Source organism: Equus caballus, chromosome 23 (assembly GCF_041296265.1).
Source record: "Equus caballus isolate H_3958 breed thoroughbred chromosome 23, TB-T2T, whole genome shotgun sequence".
Lineage (NCBI taxonomy): Eukaryota > Metazoa > Chordata > Mammalia > Perissodactyla > Equidae > Equus > Equus caballus.
The window spans coordinates 31069203-31089928 of NC_091706.1; the positions used below are offsets into that span (position 1 = coordinate 31069203).

General features: G+C 39.3%; 1 protein-coding gene across 4 annotated transcripts in view; it reads right to left on the minus strand.

Annotated features, from left to right (window-relative positions):
- The window catches only part of TRPM6 (transient receptor potential cation channel subfamily M member 6), a 165585-nt gene that overhangs the window by 142201 nt on the left and 2658 nt on the right, over positions 1 to 20726 (minus strand). For 2 of the 4 annotated variants that reach the window (XM_023627203.2, XM_005604949.4), the window contains exon 1: positions 830 to 1227. The exons of 1 other annotated variant lie outside the window; for it this stretch is intronic. In XM_023627203.2, coding sequence (XP_023482971.2) covers positions 830 to 1156 — 327 coding nt within the window. In that variant the 5' untranslated portion in view covers positions 1157 to 1227. Of the gene's footprint in view, positions 1 to 829; positions 1229 to 20726 lie in introns of those variants that run through there. One more of the 4 variants, XM_070249082.1, reaches the window with a different exon arrangement.

The window sequence follows — 20726 nt, forward strand, 5'->3', positions numbered from 1 at the left end:
AAAATTAAACACCAAATTTGTATACAAGGGAAAAGAAACGGAAGAACTTGGTTCCTACTTTGGCAGTTAAGGGTGACTCACCTTTTCACTAGAAACAAATGATCAAAATGCTATGTATGGACAGAATATCCAAATTCTTAGTGTTTTAAAGCAGTGACCTGGGTTCAAATGTCTACTCTGTTTTTTTCCTCAACTTCATTTTCCTCGCCTGTAAACCAGTGGGGTGGGAGGCAGGGTGATGATACTTAGACCTCACAGGATTATTACCAGGATAAAATTATAACAATCACAAACTTTTGCAACCCTTAAACGTTAGACATTATTCTAAGTGCATTGCATGTATAGCATCTCATTTACTCTTCAAGTTACACATATTCTTATCCCATTTTCCAGATAAGGAGGCCGAAGCACAGAGGTTAACTAACTTGCCCAAGATCACAGCTAGTGGTGGAGCTGAGATGCTAATTCAGGTAATCTGGATTCAAAGGAACTACTTTTAGCAACCAGACTATGCAGAAACGCATGAAATACTATGTGCTCAATAAATCGTAGTTACTCACACACAGTGTATGCCAACCCAAACAAAATAGGTAAGTGATAGCCAGTTTGAGGTTTGGCCACCTTATACCAGACCAAGGCATGACCAGGGTCTCCACTCCTCTCCCAAGCGTCCCCAGCGGCCAGAGGCGCCCTCCCTCTCCAACCCTCCAGAACTTCCTGTCGCGCTTGTGGCCAGGAGTCGAGAGGAGCCCTTGCGCGGGGCTTGAAGCTGCGAGTCCGGACGGCGGGAGGTAGGGGATGGAGCGGCTGGTGCCGGGCCGGCGTTTACCTTGACCTGCACTCTCATCGCTGCGGGACTCCAGCGCGGGACGCGCGGGGGCGCGGACAACGGCCTGGGCACTCCTCCCGCCGCCTTCGGGAACTGCGCTGCCCGGCTCGTCTGGGGCCCCAGCGGACAGACGTGCCCCGCGCCGCGCCGCACTGCTCCTTCTCTCCTCCCCGCTGCCGCCTCACGCCACGTCCGGTCTCCTGTGCCGCCGGCCGGGAGCGGAACCGGAGAGCTGCCGCCTCTCCTGGGATGTGTCCCCACCGCCCTAGGCTGAACCCCTAGCCCCGTTAGATTTCCGCTCTGACACCACCTCCGCGCTGGCCTCATTCCAGCTCCCGGAACGGGGGCTGCGAGACTTGCCCTTTAGTAGGTGCTCTATGTTAGCCAAAACCTCAGATATGATAATCGGCTTCGGGTGGAGACTAGAGAACTTGAAAACAGGTATTTCGTAAGTCTTAGCTATTCTATATCCTAGTTGGATACTTGCCCTCAATCTCCTAGGGCCCTGGGCTCAGATCTGGTAAATCAGGCGCCTAAGGCTCTTTTGCCCCGCTGCCCGCCGGTGGCCCAGCGTACCTGTGAGCGCTCCACAGCACGTTGCGCTTTCATCCTTAACTGGCAGACCCCGCTACCAAAGCCTTATCAGAGCTTCTGACTTGTGGAGTCAGATCTGGGCTCCACCTCCACACGCTACATTTTACAGCCCTATAGATTTGTCACAATACCTTTTGGCCTCAGTTACCTCCTGGATAAAAAGGAAGTGATTCCGACCTTACCTAGATCACAGGAGTATAGTGACGGACAAATGGGATGTTGATCATCATCAGACATATTTTATGGTATTGTATTGTTCTTGTTGAGTCAGTGTGGTGGGAGGAGGACACGGGAGTTACTGGGTATGTCAAGTGACACTTCGGGGCCTGAGTTTACTTATCTATGCAGTGGGAATGATAGTGAGTGAATAAACCCACCTCCTTCAGAGGTGGTACTGAACAAAGGATATCCATAAAGTACCACACAAATGCTTTGTGTTCCATGGGTTCCTCTGGCTAGGCAGTCTTGATTAAGACTGCAGTCAGTGGCTATGGGTGGATACCAGTAAGTTGGCAGAGGTGATGCTCACTTATTACAGGTGTTGTGATGAACAATTCTGGCCATTCATCCCTGATACTTGACTTCAAATTAGAGGCACCTACCCTTTTAGTCCATTCTGAATTTCTGCCCAGTGAGCTCACATTTGCAGACACAGTTAAGCGGTTTTTCCCCCATTTCTCAATGTGGTTTTAATGAATATTTCTTTGTTTATTAGAAAACCTGAACATCTCATATGTGTATTAAAATTTTGTTGTTTTTCTATTAATACATTTAATTTCCTTTCCTCTTGTTTACCCATCACTTTCAAAATGTTAACGATCTGTAAGCAGTTAATTTCAGAAGCCTGGCTAAGGCAAGTAAGCACCTCTTGATTGCTCTTCCTCCAGACATCTCCCCTGTTAGGTCTCTCACAGCACTAGAGACTGGGAGCTCTCGGAAATCTGCAGACCCACGGAGAAGACTAGACATTTGGAACCTAAGATTCTGAAAAGTCTTGGTGCAATGTGACTACCTTCTTCTAGTTTAATCTCTTCTAGTCTTAATCTCTAAATTTACATGTTAGGATGGTTGTATTTTTTTTTTCAGATCAAGCTTTATGGCAGAGTGGAAAATACCAGGGCAATTCCAGGGCTTAAGGCATCTGATGTGATAGTTTACAAGCAGCTTTTGGTTCCCAAGCTGTATCAGAAACACCTGAGGCATTTGTTGAAAGTACAGATTCCTAGACCCCACCCACCCCACCCAGACCATTTGTATCAGAATTTCTGGGGTGGCGTCCAGGAATCTGTATCTTTCACAAATGCCTCAATCAACATAAAAGCTTGTCTATAAAAATCTTCTGGCTACAAATATACCTAAGCCCAGAGGCTAGCTATGAAATTTAAATTTCAGAATGTTCATTGGTAGTCTAGTGTGGTTTGATTCAGGCCAACAAATATTTCCTGAACACAGACTGTCAGGCATCCTGCTGGGCACTGGGAAAACAAAGATGAATGAGACATTGTCTAGTCTGCGAGGAGTTTGTAGGAGGAGGAACAATCAAAGATGAAATAGTACCTGGAGCACCATTGGTAACACTTGTCAACATAAACAGTGCTTTATTTTCTCATTTGTTGCCCTCCCTTATTCCTTTCTTCCTCTTCCCTTTTCTTCTACGTTTTCTTCTTTGTCAGACTCCCCTTTACCCCGGACATTGTAAACATTTTATTCCTAATCTAACATGGTTTTAAGATACTGCTCCAACTTTTAAAGCCAACCTAATGATTTCAAAATGGAGGGGAACAGCTGATTTTTCAACAGAGAAAAATGACTACGACAACATTTTTTTTTAATGTATGAAGATCTTAATGAGTCCCAGTAATGGGAGGACACTAAGTGGTGGTTTCTAATATGTATATGCATTCTTCTCCTGAAGAAAAGTGCTTCAAGCTTGGATTTGGTTTTGGCTTGGTTTCCTTTAATTGGACCAGGGTGAGGGTCTGGAGATTTGCACGCCAATACTTCCCAGCCTTTCTGGACAGCCCAGTACAAAAAATGAGAAATAAACAGCTCTATTTCTTTGCACCAAGAAGAAGAAAGGGCACCATGGGAAACCTCTTGCCCAGGCCATCACGGTTTATTATCATCTCTGGTTCATGGTCCTCACTTTGGGTTGCCACCATTCTTCTTTCAGAAGCATAAAGGAAACGCAATACATGCAGGGGTATTTTGAAGTTGGTAACCGAAACAATGATAAGCCTAGAGGGCATTCCATAAATGGGGGAAGTTTAAAGGTGTGGGTTATTCATTTAAGAAGTCAGATAAAAGTGGATTGCCAATAAGAGGGAAGAAATTCCACTCTCCCAATCCATTCATATATAATGGTTTCAGACCTTCCTATTCAAACCCAAAGTGTGGAGTTCAAGTTCCATCCATTCATTCTCCTAAACTGCTACAAATCAATTTTGAAAGGAAGCAGTATATTTTCTCCTGTTTGCTGAATAAATTTTTCTCTTATTTACTGCTTCTGTGGCAGTTTGCTCCCAATTTGTTTCTTTATTTGCTATAAAATATTATTTCTCCTGTCACATAAGCAAAAATTAGAATATTCAGGGTTGGCAAGGTGGAGAAATAGGAACCCTCAAATACTTTTGGTGAGAGTTTAAAATGATACCCTTTAAAAAACAAATGATACTCTTTTTGAAGGCACTTTAGCAGTCTGGATTCAAGGCATATCCTTTTTCATCACAATTCCAGTCCTAGGACTTCATACTTCAGAAAAACACAAAGATATGTATATAAGGACATATGTAGTAGCACTCTTCATAATGAAGAAAGATTGCTAATAATCCAAACAGCCATCAGTGGATGTTTAAATAAATGAAATGGTGTGCCCATATCATGAAATAACACACAGCTTTTCAAACAATGAGTTAGACCTAAATATACAGACATGGAAAGGGAAAACAGCAACTAATAAAAGTAAATATGATTCAATTTTTTAAAATATATATGTGTAAGTTGGAACATTCACAGGAAAGTTCTAGGAGAATATATGCCAAATGTTAACAAGGGGGAAGATATACTAAAAAATTATTTGTTGCTTGTCCAAACTCCAGATTTAACTGGGCATCTTATCACACAAGATTGTTCCGCGAACCTACATAGGTAGCTTCAAGAAGCTATGGGGGCTCTTTAAAAGTGTGCATTACAAACATTAACACTGAGCCTAAACTCCTTTTGAACTGAACCTTCACTTTCAGCCTTGAATGATTCTTGAAGAGAAGAAAAAGGGGACGTTAAGGTTGGTTGAGCACCTGTAACAAAGTGCCGTCTCTTCAGCTTCTTTAAAACAAACACAGTTGATACAGTAGCTTGTTCAATGACCACAAACTCCTCCCATCCCAGCAGCACATCGCCCTGTGACTTTGTGTAATGTGACTCTGCAACAGCCCTCCCATGCGGATGCTCAGCCTCTTCTCCATTACCTTAATCTGAGCCGGACTTGTGGCCAATAAAATGTGGCCAAAATGACATGGTTTAAGTCCCTGAGCCTAAGCCTCGAGTGGCTCTGCAGTTTTGTCCTTCCCCCTATTGTAACACTGCCCTGAGACCACCATCCTGAGAAGAAAGATAACGTGAGACCAGCCAACCCTCAGAACCACCCAGCCAACTCTCAGAATCATGAGACATAATCAACTGATGTTATTTTAAGCCGCTAAATGTGCAGGTTCTTTGTTGGGTAGCAATAGATAACTCAGATAGTTTACTCTCTCATTGTTTTCCTCCATTTTTTTCTCTACAAAATCTCTGTGAGGATTCACTGGGGGTCAGAAATCTTCTCTGTGAGTATCACCAGTCTCACAGCTAGTCAAGTGTGAAGCCAATGAAAATTCGAACACAGGTCTGTGTGGCTGTAAAGGTCCATTGTTTTTTCTAAACACACCTTGAACATAATGAGCACTTATTAAAAATTTAGTTGGATGACTGTCTGAGTCAGAACTTGGTTTTTATTACTTGTATGTATCAGAATTAAGAATATATATTCGACAGGAAATGTCTCCCAATGCTAAATTTTTAACCCTTAGCCCTTTCCTCTTGATTAAATTACTTGAAAGAAACACGATTAACCTATTCTGTTCTCCCTAAAAGGCAAACAACAGTTTTTCATCCTCGCAACAAGTACTCTAGTAGCTTAAGGAACTGTGCTTTTCCATTTCAGATGAGAAAACTGAGAGACAGGAAAAATAAGTGACTTCACCAGAAGGAACCAGCTAATGGAACCCTCCACACCTGACTCACTTATCTAGCACTGTCTTTTTTCTTTTTCATTTTCTTTTTAACTTTTTATTTTCAAATGAGTATACCCTCACAGAGAGTTACAAAAATCATATATAGAGTCCCTTGAACTAAAATGAGTCTTTTAAAAAGTATTTTAAATTATATATTTTAAGTACTCCTCCTGAAATATTCTTTACATTTTCAATGTGTGCCAAGAATAAAGAAGGGAAAAAATTATTACCTATTGGGCACCCACTGTGGGCTAGGCACTTTGCTATATGTCTTATTTTTATTTAACAGATTATTAACCACCATTGTATAGGATAATTGAGTTTCTGAAAAGTCAAAACTTGTCCAGAGTCATAGACTGAGTGAACGGCACAGCTGGAATCCAAGGACAGTTTGTCTGACTCCAAGGGCCTGGTGTTTCCATCATATCAGAGTTCCTAACCAAAATAATCTCAACTTCCAATTACTAGTGAGGTTTTGTTTTGCTATTATTTAATTTTTTTAAACTTTACTTTGGTGAAAGTATTTATAAACCCTGGGCATCTTTTTCCAACCAACTTTCAGAACAGCAGCTCATCTGCACAGCAGAAGAATCTGCATGCTTCTGGTGCTAATGAGATCTTTAGATTACATCCTTCTCTAAACAAATAGCCTGTGACTTACTTGATGGTAAAGATGCTCAACCATTTCTGTAGTATTCTTGAAAGTATAATAACTCAAACTTTTTTAAGAGAAGGTCATGGGGGCACCCCAGTAGCCTAGTGGTTAAGTTCATGTACTCCACTTCGGTGGCCCGGGGTTCATGGGTTCAGATCACGAGCACAGACCTAGCACCACTTGTCAAGCCATGCTGTGGCAGCCTCCCACATAAAATAGGGGAAGATTGGCACAGATGTTAGCTCGGCAACAATTTTCCTCAAGCAAAAAGAGGAAGATTGGCAACAAATGTTAGCTCAGGGCCAATCTTACTTACACACACACACAAAAACAAGTTCATTATGTTTAGATATTAAATTTAGAATTGCTGCAATCCAACTACAAAATTTATTTAGCCATCTTAGTCTCTTGTAAAACGGAGACTATTTTACTGACCTAAGAACAAAATGCTGTCATAAAAGGCCTCATAACCCTGTGACTCAGAAAGATCACATCTAGAACTCTTGCCCAAAGAAACCCTTACATGTAATACAAATTTACTTAGTAAGATATTCATATCAAATGTAACATAATACATTAGAAATCCACTTAAAGTCTATTATTAGAGAAGTAATTAAGTAAATTATTAGATGGGCAATTATGTAGCTGTTGAAAAAGTCTAACAACGAAGATTATGCAAAGCCAAAAAAGGGAGCTAGACTATCATATGCAGTATATGAGTACAACTGTCAAAAACTGAAAAAAAGAAAAAAATTAGAAAGAAATGTCTCTTTTAATTTTTCCAAGTATTCTGTAATGTAGTCTTATTTTTTAATAATTTAAAAAATTAATTAAAAATGAAGACCCCACATACCTTGGAATGACTTATAGGATTACCTATATTCCCATATTACACTTTTTCTGATCATTATTCTTCCTGATTAATAAAATATGAATTTAAATCATTGCCCAGACCCTTTGAGCCACAAGTTTAGGCCCAATACAATTATTTTTAATGTTTTATAATTCATGTACTACACTGAATAGCATGGTGCTTCTTAACATCATAGTCTAGGATAATTTTGCTTTGGCTATATCTGTTTAACAGAACACACAACAAAGATACCAATTTCTTCTTTGCCAAAAAAATGTGTGTGCATTATTTATCTATACGTATGAAGATCAAGATAAATGAAGAAAGAGCAACAAAAAAAATGAGGGGCCGGCCTGGTGGCGCAGCAGTTAAGTGCTCACGTTCCACTTCTCGGAGGCCCAGGGTGCGCCAGTTCAGATCCCAGGTACAGACACGGTACTGCTTGGCAAAAGCCATGCTATGGTAGGAGTCCCACATATAAAGTAGAGGAAGATGGGCAGGGGTGTTAGCTCAGGGCCAGTCTTCCTCAGCAAAAAGAGGAGGATTGGCAGTAGTTAGCTCAGGGCTAATCTTCCTCAAAAAAGAAAAGAAAAGAAAAGAATTCTATGTGAATTTCAGCATGAAATCTACATATTATCATAACGTATAAAGTTTCCCACTGACCTTTCACAGTAATAACACAAAGACATGGATTGTACTTTGAAAATACGTGAAGGCCTGATGTTTCTATATCTAAGCCCCTAATAGCTAAGCCAAGCCAAACGTATCTTCCTCTCCCTACCTTTTCATCTGCATACTATTTTGAAAGTATAAATGGTCAGTTTTATATGCAATTTCTTGAACATACCCCAAAACTTTTGTCACTATAAACACTTTAAACTAACTCAAGACCATTCCTCTACAGAGCTCAGAATTCATCATATTTATTATTCTATGATTCATAAAATCCCTGTGGAGATGGGAGAAGGAAAAAGTAGCTTTAATTTCATAAGTAAAGAAAGTCAGGTCTCATAGCAGAGAATTATCAACTGATGTGCTAAAAATAGGCCAGTCTATTTGTGGCACCTCCCAGACATGGCATCCCACAGCTCAACATGCTCTAGTCATCTGCCACTTGAAGACCCCTCTGTCACCAGTGTCCAATCTTTATGGCCCACCTGGAAAGAGGAATCTTGGAACACTAGAAATCCCCCAAACTAAAAGTCGTCACTTCTCTAATGATCCCCCATTTTGTTTATTCTCCCCAACCCATCTTATTAAAGCCTATAATAGAATTGCTTCCTGATCATGATGTGTACCAAGAAGATAGTGCCCACTAACCATCCAGATGTAACATCTCTAGTGGTGCTCTTGTCAAATTTCTACCACCCTCCCTTTACTAGCAGACCTGTGTCCCCCTCCAAAAAAGATATGTTGTTCTACTAATCCCCAGTACTTCAGAACGGGACCTTATTTGGAGACAGGGCTTTTACAAAGTTAATCAAGTTAAAATGAGGTCATTAGGATGGACTCTAATCCAATATATGACTAGTGTCCTTATAAAAAGGGGGAATTTGGACACAGAGACATGCATAGAGGGGAGATGATGTGAAGACACAGGGAGAAGACAACCTTCTACAAGCCAAGGAGAGAGGCCTGGAAGAGATCCTTCCCTCACAGCCCCCAGAAGGAACCAACCCTGCTGACACCTTGACTTTGGACTTCTAACTTCCAGAACTGCAAGACAATAAAATTTCCACTGTTTCAGCCAACCATTTATTGCAGCCCTAGCAAACTAACAGACTTCCCTACCACTTAGATTCATGGAAATTCTCCTAAATCCCATCTTTGAATGAGGGGCACCATAACTCCCTGTTGCCCTAAAATAGGCCCAGATTATGCCTCTTGCACAAGCGTAAATATTAATAGCACCCTCTTTTATTTTCAAAAGGGTCCATGTTTATATAGTCATCCTACCTCTAACACCACCCACAATCCTTCTTACAACCCACTTCAATTCAGCCGAGAGGTTCTTCGCAATCACTTTGCTATCTCTGCATATTACAGACCTCCCCCGTTGCAATAACAAAAGGGATATTCATCCAAAAGCTTTCTTCAATTTTTGTTTTATTTTGACTGTTTTAGATTTCACATCTTATAGACAGGAACTGCTTCTTTCTTGTTTTTGCATCACCAAAGATTTACATGATCCAGCGTGCAAGAAATGTTTATTCAACCCCATTAGGAGCTTTATTATCTTTACTCTTCAATAAAGTATCATACTTGCTCCAAATTACCCTCTTTTACTTTAAAACTTATCAAGAAATAGATGCAAATTGCTAAGTATCTATATTTTATGGGGCTCAGGAATTCTCATTTAAAAAAAAAAGCAGGAAGAATATGCATGATGAAGCATTTTAGCTTTTTATGGCATTAGTATGCTTAGGTCAACATGATTGTATCTACAGGGAGAAACCAGATATATTGCACATGTATTAGTATCATATTTCCATAAAATGTTTTAGAAAGTCATAATAGCATAATGGAAATCAAAACCACAAGAGAAGATGATTACTGCAAATAAGGCAACTCATCATTGAGATAAGCAGAGATTAGAAGACAAACACTTTTACGTGGGCTGTAAACCATATCTAAAGGGTATGGCATAAGCATGTGTGAGTATTTATAGACTTAAACTCCCAGCTAGGACAGCACAGAGAGGATCCAGGAAGCCCAGTCACTGCTGTTTGAAGCTCTGTGTGGAAATAGAAAAGGATCTGTGATCATGATCATGGGACCAAAAACAGTATCAGGGCCACCCAGGAAAACAAAAGTACTTCAGTAAGATATTACTCAAAGACATCTGGATACTGCCCTTCTTTCTCCCTCTGTTGAGGATGAGCACTTACTGATGGCAGGTTTAATTCAAGAACTAGGAAAGCCAATATTTGTCAACATTGCCTAAACGAAAGTGCAAGGTTTTCAGTATAACTTCTTCCAGAATGGTGATGCAAACCCAGGCCGTAAGGGACTTGTGGCCCAGAAAGAAGTGGGCTCCTTTCTTGACTCTGGCAGGACCCTGTATGAAGGTGTCAGTGGTGGCTTTATATATTGTTGGGGAAACCAAGGAAAGGGTGGCTTCTGTGCGTGGATCCCTCTCCTCTGTAAAGTTCTGAATCCTCTGTACCCGTGTGCAGTGGGAAGGCTCCTACCGATGCTGCTGGACCTAGAAACCTCCTCACCTCCACCTTAAGGAGGACTTTGCTCCATATTCTACCTCCTCTTCTTCCAACCACACTAGGAATTGTTTCAAAAGCTTCATGCACCTCTTTCATTCCAGAAGCACTGTAATTTTTCTGATTATAAAAGCAATAATCCTAGTTATAGAAAATTTGGAGATTTCAGAAAGGTACAGGGAAAACAAGAGAGAGACTGAGGAGTTGGGGGAGACTATGAAGAATGAATCTCTGGTAATTCCACTTCTCAGAGATAACCATTATATTATTCTGGTGTATTTCCTTCTAGAAGCTCTCCTTTCAGTATCTCTCTACCTAGTTCTCATCAGCTCTCTGTCTTGCACTTCCTATGTAATCTCTTAAAGAACTGATAGTTAAGCAGGTGAACACTTGAATTAGGAACCATTTTATCTTGTGTAATTAAAAGTATCAAAAAAGGGCTTTTCCTTCAATATTACCCACTGTACGCAGTGGCAGTTTGTAGCAATAGAATGGTACCTATTAAGATAAGAGTCTGTCTGACACAGCAGAGAATCCTCCTCCCTAACTTCCAGAAACCCCACCAGCACCACCAGGTACAGCAATGATAAATATTGCTCTGTACAGAGATTAGTTACATAGGCCTAGAGATAGGCTAAGGAATCCCTAACCTATGTACCTCTGTTTACATGCGAAAACCTGTTCTGGGTCCCAAACTACTTGTTTAAAAACTAACTTACAGAAAACAAATGATTTCTAGGACAGAGACTGTCTGTGTTTGGATCACCAGAACAAGAGAAGAGGAGTAAGTGCTTGGGTAACATTTGTGAAGAGGAGGTAATGAGTCAACCCCTGGGGAGGAGAGCAGTGTGGCTCACTTACATACGATGATGTGGAATGGGTAAGAGTTGGAAGAACAAGGAAAGAGGACAATTCTTCAAAGTAACTGCCCTGTGAGGGTTTGCTTATCTCTAAGTTTTCCTCATCCCTCTTTTTTGTCTATTGAACTTATTTATCAAGAGTCAGCTCCACAGAAGTGTTTGCGTGTAAAACTGGTGAAATCTGAAAAAGATCTGGAGATTGTTCCCATGTCAATACAGATGGTCCCTAACTTAAGGATGGTTCGACTTACAATTTATCGACTTTACGACGGTGCAAAAGCCATACGCTTTCAGTAGAAATCGGACTTTGAATTCTGAATGTCGATCTTCTCCCAGACTGATGATATGCAGTATGATATTCTCTCATGATGCTGGGCAGCAGCAGTGAGCCACAGCTCCCAGTCAGCCATGTGATCACGAGGGTAAATAACTGATACACTGACAACCATTCTGTACCCACACAACCATTCTGCTTTTCACTTCCAGTACAGTGTTCAATTAATTATACGAGATATTCAATGCTGTATTATAAAATAGGCTTTGTGTTAGATGATTTTGCCCAACTGTAGGCTAATGTAAGCATTCTGAGCACGTTTAAGGTAGGTTAGGCTAAGCTGTGATGTTCGGCAGGTCAGGTGTATTAAATGTGTTTTCAACTTAAGATATTTTCAACTTACAATGCGTTTATCAGGACCTAACCCCATCATAAATCGAGGAAGGTCTGTATGCTGGTTTTGATACTATATTGGTAGTTATGTAAGATGTTGCCACTGGGGGAAGCTGCATGAAGGATACATGGGATCTCTTTGTACTATTTTTGCTATTTCCTGTGAGTCTATAATTATCTCAAAAGGAAAAGAAAAACTCAGCTCTAGAACTTTCTGCAGCACACAGTCTTGTCTGACAACCCAGATACCCATCACCTTCCAATCTCTTTAGCTTATTGTCCCTTCACATAATTTCCATACTGTATCTTGCCTGTTTTCTAATTATCTGTGCCACACCACTTAGCATACATGTATATTTACATATGTATTGATATATTTACATATGTTTACATATGTTGTGACTTAGACACACATATGTCATACTGTCTCTTTCACTAGCTGTTTCATGTGTGTATATGTCGTGAATCCCCAGGAAGATTGTAAGCTGTCTTCGTACCTTCTTCCTTGGTACCCCAAGGCACCCCACTGCTAACTGCAAGGTAGGTACTCAATAAATACTATGTAAGTGACTGAAAAAGTCAGAAATATTAAAGGAAATAAAGAGATAGTTAAAACACTTGACCAAGTTTTCTTTTTTTTAGCAGAATATAATTTAGTGCCAAGAAAACATTTACTAGCTCAAGATTAGAGTTTAAAAGCTGTAAAAGCCTGTATATCTGTTTCCTTTACTCCCAGTTATCACCATAAACAGGCAGTTATCAACTGAGAAGCACAAAGGTTAGTCACAAGTGTGTTTTTCTAACACTTGCCATAAAATACCTCTGAAAGTTCACTGCGGACAATGCTGAAGAAGCACGTTACTAACTCTACAATCCACCCATCCCCCAGGTAATCTTGTCTGAATCAAAGGGTGAGCAGGTTCATTTAAGCTGAAAACTTGGGTGAAAAAAAGGGACAGATAAATTTAAAATTTTATGAAAAATGTGTACCTTCAAAATCAATATGAACAGTATCTCCAGATTGAGAAATTACAAACATATCCACTCACTTAATAGAGTGTATTCTTAGAAAAGGTACCTGCCTATTTAAACTGCTATTTACATATTAAAATATATTGGTTGCAGCCTCGAAAGAGGGACTGACTTTGGCTCTATGTGATAGAGAATAATCTACAAAATATTTAGGGAATATTTAGTGAAGAAACAAAGATCAGAATATGTGCATGGTATTCTAATTCTGCCATTTATGCTTTTAAAATGAGACAGGGGACTTTATATACATTTATATATAAATTACATACACACAGCTAAATCTATATACATATATAATACACACATGTGTGTGTGTGAGAGGTAATATGCGTGAAATCTCTCTGGATGGGGATACACAAGAAGTGACAGTGGCTACCTCTGGGGAAGAAAACTCAAGGATGGGCAGATGAGTTGGAAAGAAGGCTGACTTTTCATCATATAAATTTTCCACAGTTTGAATATTTTACTACATTCATGTATTATCTTCAGAAATTTTTTTTTAATCTTTTTATTATAAAATAAAATAGATAAAGAAAAAAACACATAAAACAAATTAACGTCCTAGCGAATTATTGTAAGGTAGACGCTCTCGTAACTACCTACCAGGTCAAGAAATAAAACTTTGCCAGCCATCCAGAAGCCTCTCCATGTGCTCCATCTCGATCACAGTCCTGTCCCCTCCTCCAAAAGTAACTACTCTCTGGACTTTTATAGTAATCATTTCCTTCCACTATCGTGGCTTATGATAACTTTCTTGCATTTCCTTATAAATTTTATCAGCCAAGTATACATTCCTAGCTGCTGTAGTTAGTCTTGCCCATTTTTTAAAAAAATTGATCTTTGATGTTTCTTGTAATGTTCACCCTCCATTCCTTTCCTTCCTTACACTTTTTATATTGAATAACCTAGGCCACTTGGCCTATAGAGATTTCCTCCAGCTGGATTTTGCTGATTGCACACTTGCAGTATAGTTCAACATGTTCCTCCTGTCACTTTTCCTGCAAATTGATAGCAGAATCCAGAGGCTTGATCAGACTCAGGTTCAGTCCCTTCAGCAAGATCTAGGTGGTGGTGTGTTCTTTCATCAGATGATACATAACGTCTTATTTCTATTCTTCATTGTCAGCAGCATTTCATGTTCAATGACTAGATTTATTAATTTATTGAGAGTCACAATATGGTAAAAGTCCAATCCTATCATTTCATTTTTATTAGCTGAAATAATTTCGTAAGAAGAATCTTTCACTCATCTACTCTTTGGTTACTCAAACGCTACAGTTCATATAGGAAAAGTGTGATTCTTTCATTTCCTCAGTTTTCAAGATAATTTATGGTTCTCTCTCATCCTCAAATGGAGATCAACCAGTTTGTTTTTTGATTTAAAAAAAAATTTTATTGTGAACTCGTGGATTTAAGCATATCTGATGGGTTTCAGGCTGTGGAAGCCAGAGTCCAAGATGGCCCCCAATGATCCCTGCCTCCTGGTATTCATACCCTTTTATAGTCCCCTCCCACCTCGTACAAGTGTTGGTCTGTGTAACCAATAAACTACAGCAGAAGTGATGTTATGTCACTTCTGAAATTAGGTTATAAAAGTCTGCAGCTTCCATCCTTGGCGCTCACTCACTGGACTGCTCTCATTGTCTCACTACACCCACTGTGGGGGAAGCCACGCTGTAAGCAGCCCTATGGAGAGGCCCACATGGTGAGGAACTGAAGCCTCCTGCCAAGAGCCATATGAGTGAGTTTCAAAGTGGAGATTCCACACCTAGATTCAAATGAACACATCCCCAGTGAACAGCTTGACTGCAATCCCAGGACCCTGAGACAGAACCGTCAGTTAAGCTGCTCTTGGATTCCTGACTCTCACAAACTATGTGATATAATAAATGTGTCTGGCTTTAAGTAAAGTTTTGGGGCAATTTGTTAGACAGCAATAGATAACTAATTTACAATCCATTGCATTACTTATTGTTACTGAAACTCAGTTTGTCTCACCTTTGGTCAGTGGGGGCCTCTTCAAATTGTGTCCTAAGTTATTTGAGATAATCTTAGTAGTCTTTAATAGCTTCTTTGCTGTCTAATATGTGAAGATATCCCAGGGTTTTCTTATACAATTCTTGCTCCAAAATTAGAATTAGCAATTTCTCCAAGAAGTCCTAGTTTATTTATTGGGAATGGTCTTGAGAAAGGCCACAGTCTGGGTGCCATGTGTGCTTGGTCAGTCATAATTTCTAGTCCTTTTCAGTAGAGAGACAAAATATCTTGTCAGGTCATACTGAAATTTCCAATTGAAATTCAGAATTAAAGATTTTTATTTAACTTTTTAAATATTAAATCTGACTCTTTTCAACTACACAAAGAATCCTGTTTCTTAAGGACAGAGGCGAGAAAATTCAATATCCATTGATTCAGTCATTTGCTTTATCCGACATGACACACAACAGTCTCAGAAAGCAATTCCAATCATTATGATTTCTGAAAACTGTCTGAAAAGCTTTTGCACACGCTACCATAATTCTCCCCCTTTTTAAATAGTTGTGTCACATCTACATTCTCAGATCATGTAGCTATTACTTACTATACTGTCCCTTTTTAATACTCATTTAGTGTTAGTTCTACAAGTAACCATATAATATATTTAATGTCTACTACCAGTACTTATAATGATGTCTCTCATGATTTTGGTTGATAAGTTGTTCTTTAATAGATTACTCAAGAAACGCTCAAAAAAATAATATTCTCTGAGTCCTTGCAGCCTTGTCCTCTGAGTCCTAACAGCTTATGCCTTTTATATGTGAAGGTCAATTTTGTTGGATATAAAATCCTCAGGTCATATTTTCTTTCACTGAGTATCTGAAATATGTTACTTCACTTTGTTCTGGCATAGGTTATTGCTGTGAAAATGTCTGATGATAAATGATCTTCTTTCTCTTATATATCACATGCTATTATCTTCCTAGATGACCAAGGATTTTTTTTTCTTTCTTTAAAGTTCAGCAAGTTTACCAGAATACATCTTAGTCATAGTTATTCTAGGTCAAGGTCCTCAGATATACAATGTGCTGTTTCAATACATGTTTCAAATCTTTTTATTTCAGGGAATATTTTTTAATTATATTTTTTAATATTCTGTTTTCTTACTTATTTTTCTTCTTCAGGGACTCTTATGACCCCTATGTTGGATTATCTTTATCTATCTCCAATACTTGTGCTTTTTCTCAATTTTTTTCCAATTTTTCTTCTCCTTTTCTATTTTTATTCTTTCTTAGTATTTTTCTGTCTTTATTAAGGCATTATTTGCTGTGTTTATTTACTCTTTTGTATCTTCTAGTTTAGTCATTTAAAGAAATATCTTTTGTTTTATTCTAAACCTTGAATTCTGTCATCACATTTCTGAATTTTTCTATTTCTGATTCATATTGCTCATTCACGTCTTATTGTCTATTAGTTTGTTTTGAAATAGTTACCATTTTTAATCATTACATTATTTTTAATCATGTTTACATGATTGCATTATTTTGAATCCTGTTTTTCTGGCATAGTTTCATATTCTATAAGGATATTTTTCTGATCCTTATTTTCTCTCTTTTATTTATTTTTTTAAACTTTATTTTTCTCAGGTCATATACATTTTTATTTTGGGATTTAATTTTAATTTCCTTTCTTTTTTTATATAGCTTTCAGATGTACACAGTAATATATTTCGAATTCTGTGTAGATTATATCATTTTCACCACCCAAAAACTATGGTCCATCACCACACATGTGAGCCTAATCTCTCCTTTTGCCCTCCCCACTCCCCCCTTCCCCTGTGGTAACCACCAATCCAATCTCTGTTGCTATGTGTTTGTTTGTCATTGTTTCTATCTTCTACTTATGAGTGAGATCATATGGTATTTGACTTTCTCCCTCTGACTTATTTCACTTAGCATAATACGCTCAAGGTCCAACCATGTTGTCACAAATGGCCAGATTTCATCATTTCTTATGGCTGAGTAATATTCCATTGTGTATATATACCACATCTCTTTATCCATTCCTCCCTTGATGGGCACCTACGTTGCCTCCAAGTCTTAGCTATTGTGAATAATGCTGCAATGAACATAGAAGTGCATGTACCTTTATGCATTTGTGTTTTCAAGTTCTTTGGATAAATACCCAGCAGTGGAATAGCTGGATCATATGGAAGATCTATTTTTAATTTCCTGAGGATACTCCATACTGCTTTCCATAGTGGTTGCACCAGTTTGCACTCCCACTAGCAGTGTACGAGGGTTCCCTTCTCTCCACATCCTCTCCAACACTTGTTGTTTCCTGTCTTGTTAATTATAACCATTCTGACCAGAGTGAGGCGGTATTTCATTGTAGTTTTGATTTGAGTTTCCCTAATAGCTAATGATGTTGAACATCTTTTCGTATGCCTGTTGGCCATCCATATATCTTCTTTGGAGAAATCTCTGTTCAGATCTTTTGCCCATTTTTAAATTGGGTTGTTGTTTTTTGTTGTTTGCAAATATCTTCTCCCAATTGTTAGGTTGTCTTTTCATTTTGTTGATGGTTTCCTTTGCTATGCAGAAGCTTGGGAGTTTGATGTAGTCCCATTTGTTTATTTTTTCTTTTGTTTCCCTTGCTGGGTCAGACACGGTACTTGAAAATATGCTGCTAAGACTAATGTTAAAGAGCATACTGCCTATGTTTTCTTCTAGAAGTTTCATGGTTTTGGGTCTTACATTCAAGTCTGTAATCAATTTTGAGTTGATTTTTGTGCATGGTGTAAAGGAATGGTCTACTTTCATTCTTTAGCATGTGGCTGTCCAGTTTTCCCACCATTTCTTGAAGATACTCTCCTTTCTCCATTGTATGCTCTTGGCTCCCTTGTCAAATATTAACTGTTGATAAATGTGTGGGTTTATTTCTGGGCTCTCGATTCGGTTCCATTGATCTATGTGTCTGTTTTTGTCCCAGTACCATGCTGTTTTGGTAACTATGGCTTTGTAGTATATTTTGAAATCAGGGAGTGTGATACCTCCAGCTTTGTTCTTTTTTCTCAGGAATCCTTTGGCTGTTTGGAGTCTATTGTTGTTCCACATAAATTTTAGGATACTATGTTCTATTTCCATGAAAAATGTTGTTGGAACTTTGATAGAGATGCAAAGCATTAACTCACGAAACTATTCAAAACAGTCCCAGGCAGCACTGACTTAGTGCCTAAAAGTGAGAGGTAGATGTTAACATGTGATGGAATCCAGAGAAGAGACATCAGTGAGGATTGGGGTGGGCGGGGAAGTCTGTCAAAAGGGTCATAGTTGCATTGGGTCTTACGAAATGAGTAGTGTAGAGGGAGAGGATAGAGCATCTCAAGGAGGGGACCTATCTTTTCACAAAGCACAGAGTTAAGAGTGAACAAAGCACAATCAGAAAGCATAAACTAGACAGTGGGAAGTGAGGTAAGGAAGTAAGGGCAGTAAGACTGAATCAGCAGACAACAAATTAGAGAGGACTCAAAGGCCTCACCAAGGAATCATGATTTTATCCTGTAGGCAGCAGGAAGCTTCTGGAGATTTTCAAGTGGGGAGTTGAATAGATTTTTTATGTTACATTTCATATCAAACCTCCCATCAAATACTGCTCAGGATCACAGTTCTCTTTTGTCCAGTCCCACGGGGGTAGACCTTATCCCAGACAGGTCCATTGAATTCCTACTACGACCCCCCTCCCTCTTTGCTGGTGTCCCCTCTTGCAGCCTTTTCTCCTTTTGCTTCTTCTACTTCTGCAGCTTCAGAACCTGACCTCATCCCATGAGAGTATGGGTTAGGTATGTTCCCCTGGCTCCTATGCTTACCTCTACCACATTAATTGATCATTAGTTCATTCATCAAATGCTTTGTGATCCCCTACTGCCTGCTGGGCACTCTGCCAGGGGCTAAGCCCACATTGATGAATAAGAAACAGAATCAAAGCCTGCCCTCCTGTAGCCTAGAGACAGAAAGAGACGTTATCATATTTTGGTATTCTATTTTTCAGCGTAGAATTTATTGCACTGTATTGCAACCTAGCTCAGAGTGTAGATGCTCTTTGTAGATGCTTGGAGAATCCTACTCATACAGCCACAAGAATTATCATTACTCCTGGACTGATAATGGCAATCTCATCCCTCTCAGAACTTCTGATCACATAAATACACAAACTCTAGCTTACAGGTCAGTAAACTGATTCTGTGAAGTTTTACAAGCCATATAGTATCTGTCACAACCACTCAGCTCTACCACCGTAGTGCACGTAGTTACGTATTATAGACAATACGTAAACAAATGAATGTGCCTGTGTTCCAATAAAGTTTTATTTTAAAAAACAGGCAGTGGGCTGGATTTGGCCCACCGGCCCTAGTTTGCTAACCCATGCTGCAGATGATGCTACTTCTGTCAATTTTTCAAGACTGCCTCCATGCTTGGTCCGTTCTCTATTCTTCAATCAGGTAAATTTAGTTGGTATACAGAACATCTGAGCTTCCCTTTAAACCCATGCCTGACATCTGCGATTGTGGCACTGTGAAAGAGTATGCAATTTAGAGGCAAGCAGGCCTGTTTTACTCATTGGTTGGCTTTTCGGCAAGTTATTTTAGTTTTCTTGAACCTCTGTTTCCTCACTGTAATGAAGTTTGTTTTTTTCAAAATCCTGACTGTGAAGATCAAGTGCGAAATGTATACTGAGAACTGAATATGATGCCCAGCACACAGCAGACAGTCCACAAATATCCCCCTCTTTGCTCAGTCACGTTCTTTTCTTTGTTCAAATCAAATTACCAGATATTTATTGAGGATCTCTTATATCCAAGGCCCAGTTTCAGGTACCTTTTAAACTATTCTAAATCCTCCCTGATATCTCTCCTGATCACCACTTCTCAAACTTGGCCATATCACAATCTTACCTTGGAGCCTAAAAGTACTGATGCCTGTGTTCCAACACTAAATAATTGATATAAGTATGATAAAGAGTGGCCTGGGCATCAGAATTATCCCCAGATAATTTCGGTATGGAGAAAATTTGAGAGTCATTGCTCTAGACTAGGACTCTGGCTTCAATCAACTCAGATAGCCCCCTCCTTCCATCTTTCCATCTGCCTCCTCTTTAACCATTAGTACCTCTATACACATCCTTATAGAGCTAGAGTTGATTGATTCTTGCATCTGTTACTTACTCATATTTGATAAATTTATGTTACAGAGAGTAGAAAAGAATGAAATAATCATCTTCCTTTGTGTTTGACATTTGTTATTTAACTATCAGGCATCCATTCTCCTTTCTCATGGCAACAGCCTTGATGTTTATTTGGGGATCCACCTCTCCTGGCCCTCAGTCCACTTGGCCTGCTTGAGGCTTCCTCCCTGGCCCTAGAAGCTCATGAAATCAGTAAATGAACCCTCCCAGCTACAGTTTGTGTTGGTCCACTCTGAGTGTTGTGATTTAGTTTTCTAGGACTGCTGAAAGATGCTCACTTTTTCCTGCTGGATTGGAATCTGAAAGAATATAGTTCCTGGAGATCCTGGCAGCTATTTGACAACCTCAAAGAGAAAGCCTGTCTGAGAACAGAATAAGAGAGAAACAGACAGACAAGGAGAGATCATTTTGAGCCACAGTGCCTAGGTATTTCTCAAGCCAGGTGCGCCATTAAACTGCTATGTGAGCCAATAAATTAATTCTCTTTTGCTTCTGCTTCTGCCAATTTTAATCAGGTGTTCTGTCATGG